This window comes from Centropristis striata, chromosome 16 (assembly GCF_030273125.1).
Source record: "Centropristis striata isolate RG_2023a ecotype Rhode Island chromosome 16, C.striata_1.0, whole genome shotgun sequence".
Taxonomy (NCBI): Eukaryota; Metazoa; Chordata; class Actinopteri; order Perciformes; family Serranidae; genus Centropristis; species Centropristis striata.
Genome location: NC_081532.1, coordinates 13,872,513 through 13,889,985, shown reverse-complemented (window position 1 = coordinate 13,889,985; position 17,473 = coordinate 13,872,513). Strand labels below are relative to the sequence as shown.

The 17,473-nt window shown below is 38.9% G+C and overlaps 1 protein-coding gene across 5 annotated transcripts in view; it reads left to right on the top strand.

Moving 5' to 3' along the window:
* LOC131988208 (palmitoyltransferase ZDHHC14-like) overlaps nucleotides 1-17,473 on the top strand; it is a 54,389-nt gene that overhangs the window by 24,365 nt on the left and 12,551 nt on the right. For all 5 annotated transcript variants that reach the window (XM_059353286.1, XM_059353285.1, XM_059353287.1 and 2 more), the window contains exons 4-7: nucleotides 8,151-8,303; nucleotides 12,603-12,740; nucleotides 14,241-14,289; nucleotides 16,654-16,756. In XM_059353286.1, coding sequence (XP_059209269.1) covers nucleotides 8,151-8,303; nucleotides 12,603-12,740; nucleotides 14,241-14,289; nucleotides 16,654-16,756 — 443 coding nt within the window. The remainder of the gene's footprint in view (nucleotides 1-8,150; nucleotides 8,304-12,602; nucleotides 12,741-14,240; nucleotides 14,290-16,653; nucleotides 16,757-17,473) is intronic.

The following is a 17,473-nucleotide window of genomic DNA, read 5'->3' as shown; positions in this document are numbered from 1 at the left end:
GTTCACAGTTCTGTATTGATTCTGACCTCCCGTTGGCCTCCACCTCCAGAAATTAAAAAAGTGAAATATATCAGCCAGAATTGATGTTCAGAAGTTGCAGCCAGAAAACTCCAAGATGCGGTTGCTCTCAGCGATGGGGTATATCAGAAGCACAGTCTCTTTAACTCATGTTAAAGCCCCCTCTGCCCTTGCCACGACTCTATACTGTATATCTGTTTGACATAGTGCTGAGACGTTCGCCCTGTTGCATTAAAGAATGAATTAATACCTTGCTTTGAATGACGGTCCAATCATAATTCAGGCTGGTACTTAAAATTGCTACCGTGACTTTCTCCTCCCTCTTCTCCCCTGTCGGTGTAGCCAACCGCCCTAGGTCACATTCATGTTTGACTTCATTGTTATTGGCTGAATAATAACTAATAGGTGTGCAGCCGGTGGAAAGAGGCTCTATTACTAAGCCACTTGACATCTCAACTTCTACATTTGTGAATTGCTTGTACACGGACCGCAGCCTATCCTCTCTTATTATGACTGACAAAGGCAGCATGTCGGCAGGGGAAGAGAAAGAGTTTTAACAGAGTTCACCATGACACAGAAACTGCTTTGAAGAGTGTGTGAGAGAGTGTTGACGGCCACATTTCCAACAAGCAGAAGGCTAAATTCACGCAGAAGATACTTAACCTTGCAATGTCTCACTGTGTTTTACCAGTTGTTTTTAATTCCCCATGGGTAATTAAAAGGTGCCAGTGTCGGGTGCTGCTTGTGTTCATCATTATGAAACTGTGTCTTTGATTTCCTTGCTGAAATGAAGCTTTCTTCATTTATAATCTGCCTGCAAAACCCAAAATATCCAGGACAGGGTTATGTAACATAGTCAAAAGTTTATCCAACCTCCTTACAACAGCTCGACTGATATGGGATTTTGGGGCTGATAGAGGGGGTAAATTAATTGATAGCTGATGTGTGGTGGCCAGTTTGGTGGCTGATATAGTAATTTTTTGAGCTGGAATGAAAATAGACCTTGTCATTTGGATTGTGCACTGATTTTTCACCACTCTCCAAAATTTACCCAGAGAGCTACTTTCTCAAACATAAAACTTTATTAAATAATATTGAACATTGTTATACATTATACAAACAGTGTATTACATTGTCAACCAATTATATAAATGATAACTTAAAAAAAGAAAACATATGAATTAAATGAATGGCTAAATAAACATAATTCCGTTTCAATCAATTGCTGACTATTTAAAAAAGAAAAGCCACCTTTTTTAAAGCACTCCAAGAAAGCTTTCTGCATTATATGTTGGTTAAAAAAACTTTTCATAATGGCACATAGTGGACAACATACACAGATACTGATAGGCCTTATATCTGCCGATTAATATCTGTCAACCGATATATCTGTCGGGCTCTACCTCTTACAACTCAAAGCCTCTCCTACAATCTACTATTTACGTCATTTTGATCATGTGTGCTGTAAAGAGCCATTTCACACTCTTTAAGGTGCCTTAGGCAAAATCTTCTATTCATTCCTCTCAGTCTTGCTTCATTCTTGGCTAGTCCCCAGGCTGACAGTGACACGGACATGAAAAAGTCTGAGATAAAGAAGTGATTGTCAGACAGAGCTGCAGGGGGCATTGATGGAGGAATAGGAATGTACAGGAATAGAGATGTCACTGTGGAGCTGTTTTATTGGAGATGCAGAAAAACAAACTTCTTGTCTAGTGATTACCCTGGCCTGGATTGACCCAATATGCTGATCATTCACTCTCTCTTGCCCCCATCCATTATGCCTGCATTACACCATTATACACACACCTTTTACCTTAATGCACTTCAGTATTATAAAATATATATTGCAGTTTGCTGTTGTACAAGAAACAAAAAGGTCAAAGTATAGATACTATCGTATAGTTATCAGTAGTTTTGTCTTTACAGCAGCTATGTTGTGCTTCCCTCCACTCTGCTAACATATTCTGGCCTCATCCAACACCTGACCATGCCCTCACTTGTCATCCTTCACTCAGACAGATGGCACATTTCTTTATCCAGACTATTGGACTGATCCCTCACAGTCTTTGCCAAGGTCTCTGTCGTTTCAGAGTGGTATATGGGTCCAGAGTGACAACATCTAACACAGAGGACATTAGCCCAAGATTGCCTCAAGTACAATTTAGAGATGTTAATCGTTTTTAATCCATGTCCCTTCCTTTTTTAAGTTCATCACTTATGCATACTGTCTGGATTTGCTTTGCATTTGATAGTCTGATTTGTACACTATCTTCTTGTAGCTACCACACTGCACACTGTGTGATTCTGACATGCTACACTTTTTTTGCCCTTTAAGTCAGTGTTAGCTCATGGTTATGGCTCGACTCAGTCAAGACAGACTCTTCCACATGTTTTACAGTGTGTTAGATTTACATTTAACTTCGCAGAAACAATCTTTTTTTAAAGAGTTGGGAGATTTGAATAATTTTAGACTACTCAACAGTAAAACATCAGACTAAAAGAACATTGGAAACACTGCAGGGTTTTGTCGGCCCATGCTAATGCATTGTGCTGTGGCCACATCTGAAATTATACTCAGCAACAAACCAAATTAAAAACCCATCAGTAATCCCATATTCCTCTCTTGAAGAATCTGTCTGCCTGTTTAAATGGCATAAAACAAGCTTTGCATTATACAAAAGTCTCTGCAGTTTTTGAAGAACTTTAACTTGAAAAAGTTTTCTGCCGTTTTAACTGTGTGACAGGTGTTACTTTTCTTTGCTTGTGTCATAGCAAGGTCAGACAGGAAATTCTTCTGCAGTGAATTTCCAGAGCCAACCTGTTTTGCTAAGATAAATTCTCATGAGCAGCGTTAGTTAATAAGTTACTCAACTCCAGAATAACTTCCTCAAACTGGAATCATGTTTTTTTCTCACTTGGAGTTTAAAAAAAAAAAAAAAACAGGTTCCCTCCACTCAAACCACATCATGGTGCATATATATTTATTTTTTATTGAACGTATTTGATTTTTAGTGCAAGTAAACAAAACAATTGCAAACACAATTATCTTATGCATCTAGCTGCATCCTTCTCATGTACAGTTCTTCAGAACAATACACACATGCTATTGATAACCATTCTGAGGTAGATGTTACCTACTGATCATCTATAGTAGGCATTTTTCCAAGTTAGTAGCATTCGCTTATCTGCATATCACACACTTAATCTTCTGCTCAAAAGCATTTTGATGTTTATCCACATGCCAAAGATTTGCCAGTGAAGAAATATAGCCTGTAATGGAACAAATATTTTTCTATGTAATCTAAGGTTAGCCGCTGTAGTTTGACTTCATACTTGCCACAAAAAGCTGCTTATTTACTTGGTAAACCAGTGATTAGCCTTGATTTAGCCATCAGCTAATCCTTACTTAGTCACTGCTTTGAAAAATAGGAGTGACATTAATATTAATTGAGTGTATAAAGGTTTTTCCATTTTATGGCTTAAACACGATAAGAATTACTATTATTTTGGTATTTAGAACCACACTAAGCAAGACCAGAGGGAGATTAATAGCACAGGTATAAAGAAATGGCTGTGGCTGTATTTAAAGTTGGATGTAAGATGGATTGGAAGTAGCAGCTGATCCAGCATTACCGCTACTCAAGTTGTTCCTGAAATAACAGCATTTGCTTTAATCCATTCAAAGAAGAAAAAAGTCGTACTCAGTCATTTAAAAAAAGAACACCTCAGCATGTTGTGGCTGTGAAACAGTGAATAAAAGCACTGAAGCTATGTGGGGAAATCTGTTGTTTTAGAAATTAATTGCTGTAGCTTTTTTTGCTCTGGAGGGACTGACCTTCTATTCTTTTGGACTATTGACTTGGCTGTTCAGTGTCATTGCATTAATTTTCTAATTTATGAACTAAAAAAAGCAGAAACACATATGGTCCCCACTAAGGGTTTATTTTTCTCCTGTTACATTGAACTCAATGTGGCCTTGTTTTTCACTGTAATTAATAACTATAGTGCATGTCTTTTGTGAAGTATTACCCATTTATAATACCATAAAAAAGTATTTACATATTTACAACTTCTGTTGTCTACTCCTCTGTGCTCTGTGTAAACAGCCTGCAGTTCAGTCAAAGTTTCACTGAATTTTTGTCACATGACTGTTGGTTTCAGCTGAATCAATCATGGCTTCCCAGTTGCACAGAGGAGGCCAGAATATAATGTTTTGTCGAGGATCTGGTTAGTGCAAATGCTTTTTTGTGGCGTAAAATAACTATATAATATAATTATATATTTAATTAAAGAAAACTTGCCTTTAGGGCCTTTTTAAATGGTTTGTAAAACCCACAGCAGCATCATATACTTTACGCTTCTACTTAGAGGACAGAACTGAACTTTTTGTGTTTAAAAAAAGATTTAGTCTTTCTTTTTAATATTCTTAATTGGAAATCCTATATTGTACTTGAAACAGGTTTAAGATGTTTCATTTAATTATTGCTATTCACACTTTTTATAGAGTGTTTAAAACTGTTTTGTCTAATCAGCATTTGTGTGCAAGACCTTGAAAACGCTGCTTGACATCACAGAATTTGCTCGTTCCTCTGGCTTTTGTCCAAAAATCTTGGCAGGCAGGTTGAGGTCAGTACTTCTGTATGTTAGCCATCATCAGTGTATTCTAGTATACTTTTCCATCTGTGAAGGCAAATGCTCCAGATATCTCTCCTCCACATACACAGCAGGAAAGCAATTAGTTTCCCTTTATACCTCAACGGGCAACGCCTCGCACAGTTTGGCTGACATTGAATCCTCATTTAGCTTTGTGCATGAGGGTATGAGTGGGTATTGAATGTGTGTGTATGTGTTCTGTTTACATCACTTCCTAGTCTACCTGGCCTTCTTTTCTAGCTCTAAGCTCTTAGGCCTGGCCTATCTCTCTGAGGGATCTCCCACCAGACAGTGATGCAAGACTAAGCTTTGGATGGCAGTGTACAAACGGCTTTGTTCAGCAGAAAAGCTACTTTGACACACCCCACTCACCCACTACTTTCTGCAGGCATCTGTGAACAAGTGTAGTGAATGTTGATGTGCACTTTAGGTGTGATTTACAGATCACAGTTGATTTACAGGATGGGGAATGGAAATACAGGTATTTAGAGTCAGGTATTTAAGGCATGGCTGTAAAAGACCGTAGCAAATTTCTGAAGAAGAGACTGAAGAGATACTCTCTGTACTAGTTGATAATGAATGTTTATGACTGTTTATATATGCATTAGTTTTGATGTCTGTGAACACAAAACACCTAGAACATGAGTTTTCAGTAAATAATCCTGATAAGAGATGAGATCATCGCCATGATCGTTGTCCAATCTGCAATTTATATGGTATAGTATTGAACCATGTGAACCTGCATAGGCCTAATGGATTTAGAGAAACTGGACTCAAAAACAGCAGCATGCACAATATAATGCGATACAAAAATAGCATTAAAAATAAATGACTGTTACCTTTTTATATTGTTCAATTGTTGTTAACACTGCAATGTGTTGATCCAATTCAGCAGAAATCATTACGGATAGAGTTTTTGTTTTTGTCCATCTGGGATTCAGCATTTTTACATGCATATTTTAATAAGTTAATATGTTGTACTATTGATATTTTTGTCCCCCTGGGGATGGTCTAGAACTGAACACAAACCTTGAAAAGGTAGTATAATCCAAATTGTAGTGTTGAGTCTGTTAGATTAACACTCATTTGTATGTAGGTTGGAAGTGAAGTTTGTAAAAATGGAAAAAATTCAATATATTTGGCATGTGAAGGCCCATTTTTTTTTTTTCAAATATTGGTAACACTTGGAAGAATTTTGTTTGTGTAAAAAAACAAACACCTTGAAACTGCTTGGGGCTCAGGGAGTCAAAAATCTCTTCAAAAAGGTTTCCTCTAATGCTTCAGAAGGGAATTACAGTTGGTTGTCATAGCTGTCTTATTTAACCAGACAGGAGCTAATATTGCCAGAAACTTTTACTGCACTTTGAATACCTAAACAATGAGACTTCTCCTGGTGGTTTAACACTCTGGTAGCTGAATTGTGCTCCGAATTGTTCACAAACTCCCCTCACTCTCCCTCAGTGGAGTCTGCTGAGAGGGCAGAGGAACAGAGGGAGTATGGACGAGAGTGGATAGTGCTCTGTAGGCATTGATCACAATAGAGACAAATTGAACACAACAGAACTCACTGGCTGCATTTCCACTGCTCTCCTTTGGAAATGTCAAACACCCACACAAGCCTCTTAGTCCCTATACAACCCCCTCCCCACTAACCCACATATACCGCTCTGTTAGAAATGCTACACGCTTCTGTGTAAATGATCTCAAAATGATCATCCTACACACACTATCTCCTACTCTCAGGGTGCATGAGAGTGCTCAAAGCGAGCTGAGCAATAATAGGATACAGGCTCTACCTTTTTATGGCTTGAAAATCACTATCATTGCTCTCATCCTTACCGTTTAGCCTGTCATCACTGCTGTCTTACTCCACCAAAAGCCATTCAGAGCAGTTTGCCACCATTTTCTTTTTTTTGTATTACAGTCTAAGGACTGCGGTGTTAAGTGCATGTTGAATTCCAGGCTTGTTCATATTACCACTAAGTCTAGCCACTGTAGCAGCTGGCTTCATGCTATTCAGAGAAACAGGGCTGCTAGTTTCAGTGTGCTAGTGTTTTATCAGTAGAACAAAAGCTTGGTTCTGGTTGGCAAGTTTGACACTGAATCTGCATAGCTCATACAAAGGAGCTTAAATGGTTGGGCTGATTAAATATAATGAGCTGTGTGGGTTGTCCATGTTGAAGCCTTTTTGAGCAACATGACATGTACTTTATCAGAGTTAAAATAATTGCAGATCAGTGACAATCACTCACTTCACCATAGCCGTGATGAGATTCAACATTCTCAAGACAATTACGATAGGCAAGTTAATTTGTTTACTGTAGCACATTGCACATGTTTTTATAAACATTCAAATATAGTCTTACCCTCAGTTAAAGAGCCAAGATAGTAAAAAAATAGAACCAGACTATCTGAAAACATTGCATGAGACAGAGAAATTACAGATTCAACCATACATTTTGTATGTTTTCAGGTCTTAAAGGTAACATCACATTTATTCAAGTGCGACTGCATTACTAATGTAAATTTGCTAGCCATTAGTAACCTGTAGCCTCCATATAGTGTGCTGCTCTCGGTTGTTTGGCCTGTATTATCCGTGCTGTATGTAATATAGAGGTTTTTATAGAAGCAGAGTAGTGCTGCACTTAACAGAGAGGGAAAAAGCATTTAAAAGACTGTAAAGAAAAGAGATTTTAGACTAGCAGTAACATAATTTGTTTTTTTAATATATTGAGTGAGTGAGTGAGTCTCAGGTCTTTGACATTCTTGAAGGTTTGAGAATTTGAGGAAAAAGATAACCCCTTGAATGTTTAAAAAACAAAGAAAAAGAAAAAAAGACATACCCTCTCTGTTCTGTCACTATCACAATAAAGCCTACAAATGGCAAAAAACATCTTGAATTAAAAAAAGACAATCTTACACAGGTAATTGAATGTGCTTGAATTTATATATAATAGTTATTTTTAATATTTTATCTAATTATTGAAGAGGCTTTATTCCACTGTCTGCATGTGTGTCTCCCGCAGTTGCATCATTGTTTTACACACCACCTGCCTCGAGAAAGTGAAATGGTCATGTGCATGCACGTAACACCGCATCATTGAGTAGTGTTCACACATTCAAGCCTTTTTTTATATATTTTGTTGTTGTTGTTTTCTCTTAGCTCCTGCAAAGCTTGCTATTTCTCATTATAAACATTTTCAGTGTTGTAACAGTCAAGCTGTTGTGTTGGGTCATTGGATTTGAGGGAATTGGGCCTGGAAAAACCTAAAAAGTCCTTGAGTTTGGTGTTAAAGCGGGTTTTTTGTCATTGAATATTCATTACCCAAAAACTGCATCATCAAGGCCACCTTAGCACTGATGTTCTGTGTATGGGAGTCCATGAGGGCCTGAGTGAAACTTACAGAAAACACTGTGCAGAAGTCTTTTCACTTTGATTTATGTTTCTCTCTTGCTTTTTTCTCTTTGATCTTCCCAAGATGTGGCTAATGGCAGTACAGGCTACAGGCCTCCACCCAGGACCAAAGAGGTGGTCATCAACGGCCAGACAGTCAAACTGAAATACTGCTTCACCTGCAAGATCTTCAGACCGCCACGTGCCTCCCACTGCAGCCTCTGTGACAACTGTGTGGGTGAGTGAAAATGATATTCTCTGGCTGTGAGTTTGTATATTTGGCTGATATTTTCTGTTAGCACATTCATTTTGAGAAATTAGTATAATTAACACAAACAGCCAAGACCATCAACAAACCATCCTCTATTCAGTTGGTTTAACTCTAACAACTTCATATCTGTTTATATTTATTTTAATGACACATAAATGCAGATCTGATTAGCCAATAATCTGCTTCCCCTCTTACATTTGTTGGCTTATCTGAGAAAATATCTACCTCTTCATCCCCGAACCCACACATATACACAAACACACATATAACGGGCTGTCCTGGAAATTTAGAGACCAATTTTTTTCATTCATGGAAGTACCATTAAATTAATTAAAATGACCCAATGTCCTGAAAATAATCAGTTTTCCTTGAAAGTTTTTAATTGTACTTTACCCTCACACTTGCCTACATAAAGTTAGGTACGGACTTTGTTTCAAACTCAGCTTTTGGTAGGATAAACTGTGAGGTATGACACTTTAAATGGGGTTTAACAGACACAAAGTGGAATGGATAAATGCTGCTGGAGACACATTCAACCAGCTGATAACCAGCCTTTTTTTTCAATGTATTGCTGTGTTATTTAGCTTAGGACTGGACCTTGTTACTTGGATAGATATAGGCTTTTTAAAAGAGGAGGCCAGAAGATGTAATTTTACAGTTAGGAGTGATGGCTGTAGCGTAGCTGCCACCTATAATGAACCCTGCATCATTAAAAAAAGGGAGGAATAAAACTAAGTGTGTAAGTAGTAGAGTGTAAATTATATGCCAATTTGTGAGTAAGTGCTATCCTGTAATAAAAACTCCTTGAAAATGTCCTGGAGAGGTCCTGAAAAAGGATTTTATTAAAAAGATTGGGAACCTTGATTTCAGCTTAAATAATTCAGATAAGTGGGACAAATCTCGTTTAACCTGATTTAGCATTAATTGCATCAGTAGGTGTGATACAAGATAAATATTTGTTTTATGATATCTGTAGGGAATTTGCAGTACATCTGCTTAGAGGCATCCACATACTCAGAGGAGAGGGAGAGAATATTTACAAACAGAAAGAAAACAGCAGCATAATAGTTGATTTTTGCTGCTTCACAACCACATGCTCCGTCTCTGGAGACAAAGAGAAGAGCACAGCTAGGCAATTACTAAAAGATACAGACAAAGACACAGAGACCTGTGTGTCTGTATCTTTCTCATCAGGGTTTTGTGCTGCTCATTCATCAGAGACAACTCCTTCTTTGATTGTCTATTTCCTTGTCAGAAGTGGGGCTGACTGAAAACCTGGGAGAGAAAGATGAGGAAGTAGTAAACACAGGGGGAAAAAAGATGAGGCGGTGGTAATCAGATGCAGCAGATGCACGCTGGCAGGAAGGAAGACAGACTGGCAGCTGAACAAAAAGATGGGAGGGCAGTCATTTTCACAAACAAGCTGTGTTCACAAAGGTGCATATTGCGTACATTTTAAGTGGATTGTTAAAATTCAAAATTAGACTGGTGAAGCTTTTTTTTTTTTTTTTAAATATGGCACAAAAAAAACAGGATAAAGTGAATGAGTGACAGATTTTCAATCACAGAAGATGCTTTAAAGCTTTTTCAGGCCAAACATGGACACAGAGCAGTGTGATCTTCTAAATCCAAATCCCTGGGTATGGGGTTTTGGATCATAGTTGTGAGCCTCAGATGGGAAAGAAATGATGAATGGCACAGAGTTTGGCTGTCCATGGGCTGGGAGTGATAAACGGTGATGAAAGTCAGTTGTAACTGGTGTCTCTTTCATAAGAACTACTTTCCTCTCTGCTCTCAAAGCCCACAGGTCCCCACCCAACATGGCACCATGTCGCCAGAGTGAAATCTGGAGTCGGTCAGTTTAGTGTTCATTATGAAGCTTCAGAGATAAACTGTAGGAATAATGGCCCAGGGAATTGCATAATTAACATATGCAGGAGAAAGGAGAAACAATGTATAGCAAAGGAAACCATTAATAATAGCCCAACTCTGTAATGATCAGTGTTAGTCTCAAGTTGGATTAGCACTTTCTCTTCAACTGGAAATGCGGATCACATTGTCAATGAAAAAGTGGTACGAGTGTTCCCCTTTCTCTTGACTTCTCTTTCTCTCCACGTCTGCCTCTGGTGCTTTAAACGCCAGGGGGCTAACAAGCTCTTAAATAAGTTAGCAGCCAGAATGGATAGGGCCTCCCTTGTGGAAGTGCAGGATAGGAATATGTTAGAGTCACTTCCTTTTTAAGAGGGTTATCCCCGTGGGAGTGATAGAAGAAGCTTATAAGTATATTACACACACACACACACACACACACAGAGAAACCGCTTCACTTTACCCTTACAATATAAACTGTACAGATGTCTGACATGGTCTCACTGTTTTTATTTATTTATAGTTGTAGGATTCATAAGTATTCAGGTTTGTTCATGTGTGGGCAGATTTTTTGGAGTGACTTTAGGTCTTTCTTTGATTTGATTTATAAAGGGATTTTAGATGATTTAATGACACTCTTGGGGGAAATTACGTTGTTATGCAATCAAAGAATAAAATGCATCAGATGAATATTGGAACATAAATAAGAACATATTGGATCATTATGGAACTGTCAGTTGCTGTTGCAAGCTTTTGGTTTAACTTTAAAGTAGAGGGTGACAGAAAGTGGATCTTTAAAAGCCAATATAATAACAATAGTTCAAAAAGAGCCGATATCACATGTCAGCCTTGTTAAAAAAATTGAATGTTTCCACGGTCTCTACCTCTTCCTGGAACTTGGAATCAGCCAATTTACCCGTTTCATTGTTTTAAGGTGATTTTATTCTACTTCTTTTTTTAATAACATTGCAATCGTTGGCTGATTCTTCACACATCGTCACAAAACATCCTTACATATGAGAAGAGGAGTGTACAAACACACACAGCAGAACATCAAAAGTCTCACTTTCCCTTTCCTGGCATTGGTGGTTACTTAATATTAATGAGCAATATGGAAAGGCTGTTATAATCAGATTCGACTAGACCCCTTTTATCCTGTCTGAATAGAGGCTGCGTTTCCCACACACACTCAAACCAGGCATTGATTAATGAAGACAAAAACAGGTCATTTCACCTCACTAAACAAATAATTGCTCTGATTAATAAGTTAAGTAGCTACCACTGTGCACAGCTAGCAGTCCACCATCAGAGATAGGATTGTAGAGTCGGGCTGATTGAATAACCACGCTGCCAGTCAGCCCTCCACTCTTGGAGCAATCAGTAAAAAGATAAGTACAGTTTCTTTGATGAAAACACCACTGAGTAATTTTCATTTGAAAGCATTTTCACATTAATTTATAAAGCGGTTTAGCTCCTCTGACTGCATTTGGATACTTATTTTGTGTTTAAGTACATTGCAGCAGGTATTTGAAGTAAAAACATTCATTCATGAAAATAAATTAAAACTCAAATACCTGATTTTTGCAAAGGAACCCTTCATTGCTGAATTCCAGACATGTTATTGACTTAAACAACACAGTTATTCAGATGAAAAGAGGGTCCTCTGTGCAACACAATAACACTTTGTTCAGCTGCGCAAGGTGTCTAACAGGCTCTAGTGTTAACATATTGGAAAACCCCGGTTGTTCCTATCTGCACAATCTCTGTTGAAGGAACTTTGCAGTCGAGACAAATCTTTTATTTTACTTCCTCTTCTTTTGTCTTCATTTAAAATTCCTCAAACGTTGTCTCAGATATTCCTAAATTGAGGTCTTACTGAAGACATTTTATCTGTTGACCCAGTATGTGCTTCTTTCACCGTCTCAACCTCCAACAGACCAACAGTGAGTTTTTCAGCCATACACAGTCATGTTGATCTGTAACTTTTATTAGCCACTTGATATAAATAGCCAGTTTGCACTATGTGAAAAATGTGCATATTTTTATGCCGAAACCCCAAAGGGACAGTTCCCCTTTCCCCTAATTTCCCACAGATCACGACACAGAGTTTGAGTTTACACGCCCTGAAGTAACCTGGACATTTTTTTTAGAATGTCCCGTAAGTGAGAAACCTGGTTTCTCTCATTTGGGCATTAATAAATCGTCTTCTGGGGAAAACAGATGTCTAAGTCGTGTATACATAACATGGTTTCTGGTAAGGTTTTGACAAGAGTACATATACAGGACAAAGACGTCAGACTGGAGAAATGAAAAGGAAATATTTGTAGGTGTGAGTTCTTGTATCAAAAAATAAACTTTTCTTACAGTCCGTCCATCTGTCTCTCTGTGTCCCTGCAGAGCGTTTTGACCACCACTGTCCCTGGGTGGGGAACTGCGTGGGAAGGAGGAACTACCGTTTCTTCTACATGTTCATCCTCTCCCTCTCCTTCCTCACCATCTTCATCTTCGCCTTCGTCATCACACACATCATTTTACGTAAGTAGCTGAGGGAAGGGGGGGGGGCATGTTCTCAGGCATGGTACACACACACACACACACACATGCATACACTCCTCCTGGCTGTGTTCTTGGTGTGTTTTGAGCCAGCAGGTTGTAGGTGGGCGTTGTGAGAAGCTGCAGTGTTCTGGCTTGTTACCATCTTTCCAGCTGGGAGCAGGCAGTGGACTGTTGAGCTCCCCATTAGTGTATGTGTGTCCGTGTTGGTGTGTCTGTGTGTATGCATAGCTGGCAGTCAGTGCACTGGGAAAGAAATGTGGACTAAGATTAGCTGCTAGAAAATTGCATTGCTCATTAACATGCTTTCTTTGATTGTAATCTTGCTGTTTGGCAAAATATGCAGCACAGAAATATGGATTCTTTGATTTGTTGATTTTTTTCCCCATTTGAGCTCAGACTAAGTTAGAGAACATCACGGTGACTTAATAATCTGTTCATATTGTAAGCGTATAGTCGACATACTGTACAGTAATGGTAAAACCTGCTGCTCCTGGTGCTAAAATTGGTTAAATATTAGTATATACAATTAAATTACATGTAAACAGAATTTGCAAGAAAAATTTCATGTCAAATGTGGCTGATCTGTTAGCTACTAATGTTAACAATGCCAGATAAAAAATATCATAACGAAATGCCATGCTAACGTCCCAGCTTCAGAGGACATTCACAAGAATTTACCCAGTCGGGAACTCTTAATTTTCTGATTTCTTCCAACACCACATGAATGCAGCACTAATGTCCTATCTCGCGATGTTAACAGCAGTAAAAAATAATTTGTGTATCAGCCTTGTGATTTGAATTGGCTCCAAAATTTCATGGGTTCTTCCTTGACCAATGTTTAATTCTGAAAAAAGTGCCAGTAGTTTTGTTATCCTGCAGCCAAACAATCAGACAAACAGCCCAAAAACATGACAAGCAAAACAAAAAAGGTTAGATTGTGATCTATTTTGACTGTTTTCTTCTTCTTCCAACTACTTTTAGTAGAAATTAGTCATTTGGGACAATCCTCTCTGAAAACACAGTCACAATAGTTCATTTGTTTTTTTAAAACATGTCTTTCTCTGAACCACTTTGTTGAATTTTGCACGGATGCAATTAAAAGGCAAAGTAAGCGATCTGTCTGGCTGATTGGAGCCACTGAGATATGTCCTGTAGCCACGTATAACTGACCTTTGCCTAATTTTTGCTCTTCTTCTGGCTCTGTCCTCTTCACACATGGAAGTTAAATTGGGATGCCAATTCAAGTGCGCACACTCTGCCCGGCTCAGTTCATCTTGTTGACACTTAAACTTTAACTGAGAAAGCCTCTGCAGCAAGTTAATGGCTCCAGAGTTTGTGATAGGACCTGATATCTAAAGCACACATTCAGTGGGTGTTGTCTAATGCTTATATGCACCATTGTGTGAGATGTTTTATATGTAATGGCAAATGCAATTGTATAGTGGTTTAATGGAAACTCTTTCTCTCTCTGTTCCACAGGCTCCCATCGAAGTGGGTTCCTCACCACACTTAAAGAACGTCCTGCCAGATATCCTTTTAAGTGAAATTAGCTTTTTGACATTTACTGGAATATGTGTCTGTTCAGGTGGATTATCTGATTTTTGTTGCTGTCTGTCCATGATTTTCCCTCTATATTTCGCTGTCCACAGTGACACTAGCACTACACTAACTTGCAAGCTCATACAGGTCATTCAGTAGGTCAGACTGAATTTGCATAACATGCCTTTTTAAAGCGTTCCCATCAGTTATAGTGCTTGCATAACTGGCGTACGTCCGATTAGTTCTGTTCCATCAGGGTAACGCAGCACGCAAGGCAGCTCCTCACTCTGTCTCTGCCGATTGACTTAGTGGGTCTTTGATTTCATCTGGCTCCGACTTGCCCCCACTCCCTCCACAGAGATGTCGTGTGACTGAGATTTGATATGAGTGCGGGTATTTCGGCATGTGTGATAGATGCCAAGTGTGTGCGAGACGTCTTAAGCTCCAGCTGTTTCAAATACCCTGAAAGTCAGCTTATTGTCTCAGCACAACATCAGTGATAATCATGTGGACTGTGGTAAATCCAAGCAAGTCACACATTCTATTTTGACATTGCAGTGAAGTCACACCATTTGACCTCCATTTTTAGCTGCAAATCCAGGCAGTAAAGGTCACAAGCAGTCACGTAAAGTCAGACTTTAAATTTATTGTCACCTTAACAACACACAGTTTCTGAGGAGAAAGAAACTTACTTCCATCCTTTATTCAACACCCTTTGACTTTAATGACACATCTGCTGAAGATAAATGTGTTTTTGCTTTTAAGTGTTTAGGTTTTTTTTCTAACTTAAAATAATACAAGAATTTAAAACAGGATCTTAATATAATTCAAATAGATTATTAAATCAATGAGTCAGAACTGATCAAACCCATGGCCCTGCTCAGACCTCTAACGTGCACCAACATGCAATCGGGGTTATTCGTTCAAGTAGGCAGCTCTAAGTACTGGTGTGAAAGCACCCAAGATATCCGATCGCAGAGACAGCAGTCTGAACACAAATGTGTCCTGGGCCACATTGAAAGACCGCCTACTCAACTGGCGTCTCTCTCAGATCGGTAGGATCTCACTGCACTCAGAATGTGAACAGACAGGCAGACACTACTGTATCCCCGTTGGTACAACTGTATTTTCTTAGTAGCAACAAAATGTATGTTGTCTATCAGACGATGGTTGCTGGCTGCAACTAAGAGTGAATCTTGTTGTTATAATCAGATTGTCGGTGTGTCTGTTCTGGTGCTCTGCACAAATCTGACACCTTTTATTTCACATAAAATGAACCTGATTTCACGAATATGTAGGATATTGCTACAGAGATTCCTGTAATCTTACATTCCAACGTCTGCTGTATTAGCCATGTCTTTACTACCAGCAGGGAAGTGAGGTCCATCCGATCACAAGTGGTCACTCAAAGACGCATGTGGAGACGCGTTCTACTACCGGGTGTGAACTGAAGTACTTAGGTTTAATGATACCCAACACTATTTCTAAGCCCGAAATCAAGTTGAGAGCACAGGGCTATGACACTGTCTCTCTCTCCCTCTGCCCTTCTCTCAATGGCTGAGCGAGATAACTGTTTCTCTGGCAGAGAAATGTGTGCCAAGCTGAGCTGATAACGGCCTGTGTCCTACAGGACTTTAATAAAGGGGAATTGCAGTCGATAGTATCGTAGCAGTCCTTTGTACTAGGTGAATGATGACATGTTTTGCCCTTGCTAAGGAGGAAGAGAGAAAAAGAAGAGATTAAGAGAGAGAAAGGGGAGAGTGAGGGCATTTAGTTGATTTTTACAGTACAGTTTCACAGACTCATGACCTTACAGTATGTTATATCATACTGACCTACCAACATGTCCACAGGGACTTATCTACTAAATTAGTAAAGTCTAGTGCCGTATTTTCTGAACAAGATATTCTATGAGCCCTGCGATAGTCTGGGTCCAGGGTGTATCCCGCCTCTCACCCAATATAGCTCTTCAATGTATGAATGAATTATATTCTTTAAGAGACTGTACAGTAAGAGGTAGTTAGAGGCCAGTTTTCCCCCATAAAGGCAAAATGATTTATCTTGGTCAGTGTCTGTGTTTTTGCGCTTTAAGTGGAGCAGAGAAAATGAGCAACGTTCTGCAGCCAAATGAACTGGTAACTAGGAACTATTGGCAAGAGGAGGACAGCCCCGAGGCTGTAGGTCAATATGCTAGCTGTTAGAACCCGTACTGTATTTTGCCCATGCTGGCTCCATATGGGTCTATCATGTGTGTGTCTTTGTGTGTATGGGCTTTCACATTAGTGCCACAGTTTGTATTTAATCCATTCTTACTTATTTAGTGAAGCAATTTTTCCTTGATTTAAATTGTCACTGTGCTGGAGGTGGTGGTGTGTTTCTTCTCTGTCTGGTCCATAGTGGGCCTCTCGGGCTTCCATACCTACTTAATCAGCTCCAACCAGACCACCAATGAAGATGTGAGTATGAAATAGACATCAGTATGTCACATGAACTACAAAATAAGGACACTCTCTAAATGAAGTATGCAGCACTGCTATATGTGGTGCATTTTTCCTGTATCTGCTACACACTATATTTGTGGATTTGTTCATAGTTAACCTTTATAATAGAAGTACCATTAATACTCTTCTTAGTCACAGTTGTTTGTAAGGGTGGGGTCTTTTATAGCTGCAATTGCATAACTTTATCATAACACATATCTTACCACAAATGTTTGCACAACATAATATTTTGTCAGAATGCCGGTGTCCCTTTTTTCTGTAAGTCGCTTTGGATAAAAGCGTCTGTTAAACGACTAAATGTAAATGTAAAAAAGTAAAATATTTGATTTTCCCTGCATATTTACAGAATTTTTTTTTTGTTTTATGCTATTTTCACTTTACAGCTTTGGCATTACGCGCCCTATCAGACAGATATTAAACGCAGGCAGACAGACAGACAGACAGACAGACAGACAGACAGACAGACAGACAGACAGACAGACAGACAGACAGGAAAGTGTCCTGCATCTTGTTAGAGCGTGGTGCCAAGGTCGCTGGGTTCTATCCCTGTACGAGCCATAAACATTTTAAGCTCTAAACTAGACAAAATACACAAACATAGACTCTATGTTACACAAAGTCTTGATTTGTCCTGCGATAACTCTTGAGGTAAGAAACTGTGATATGTGATCT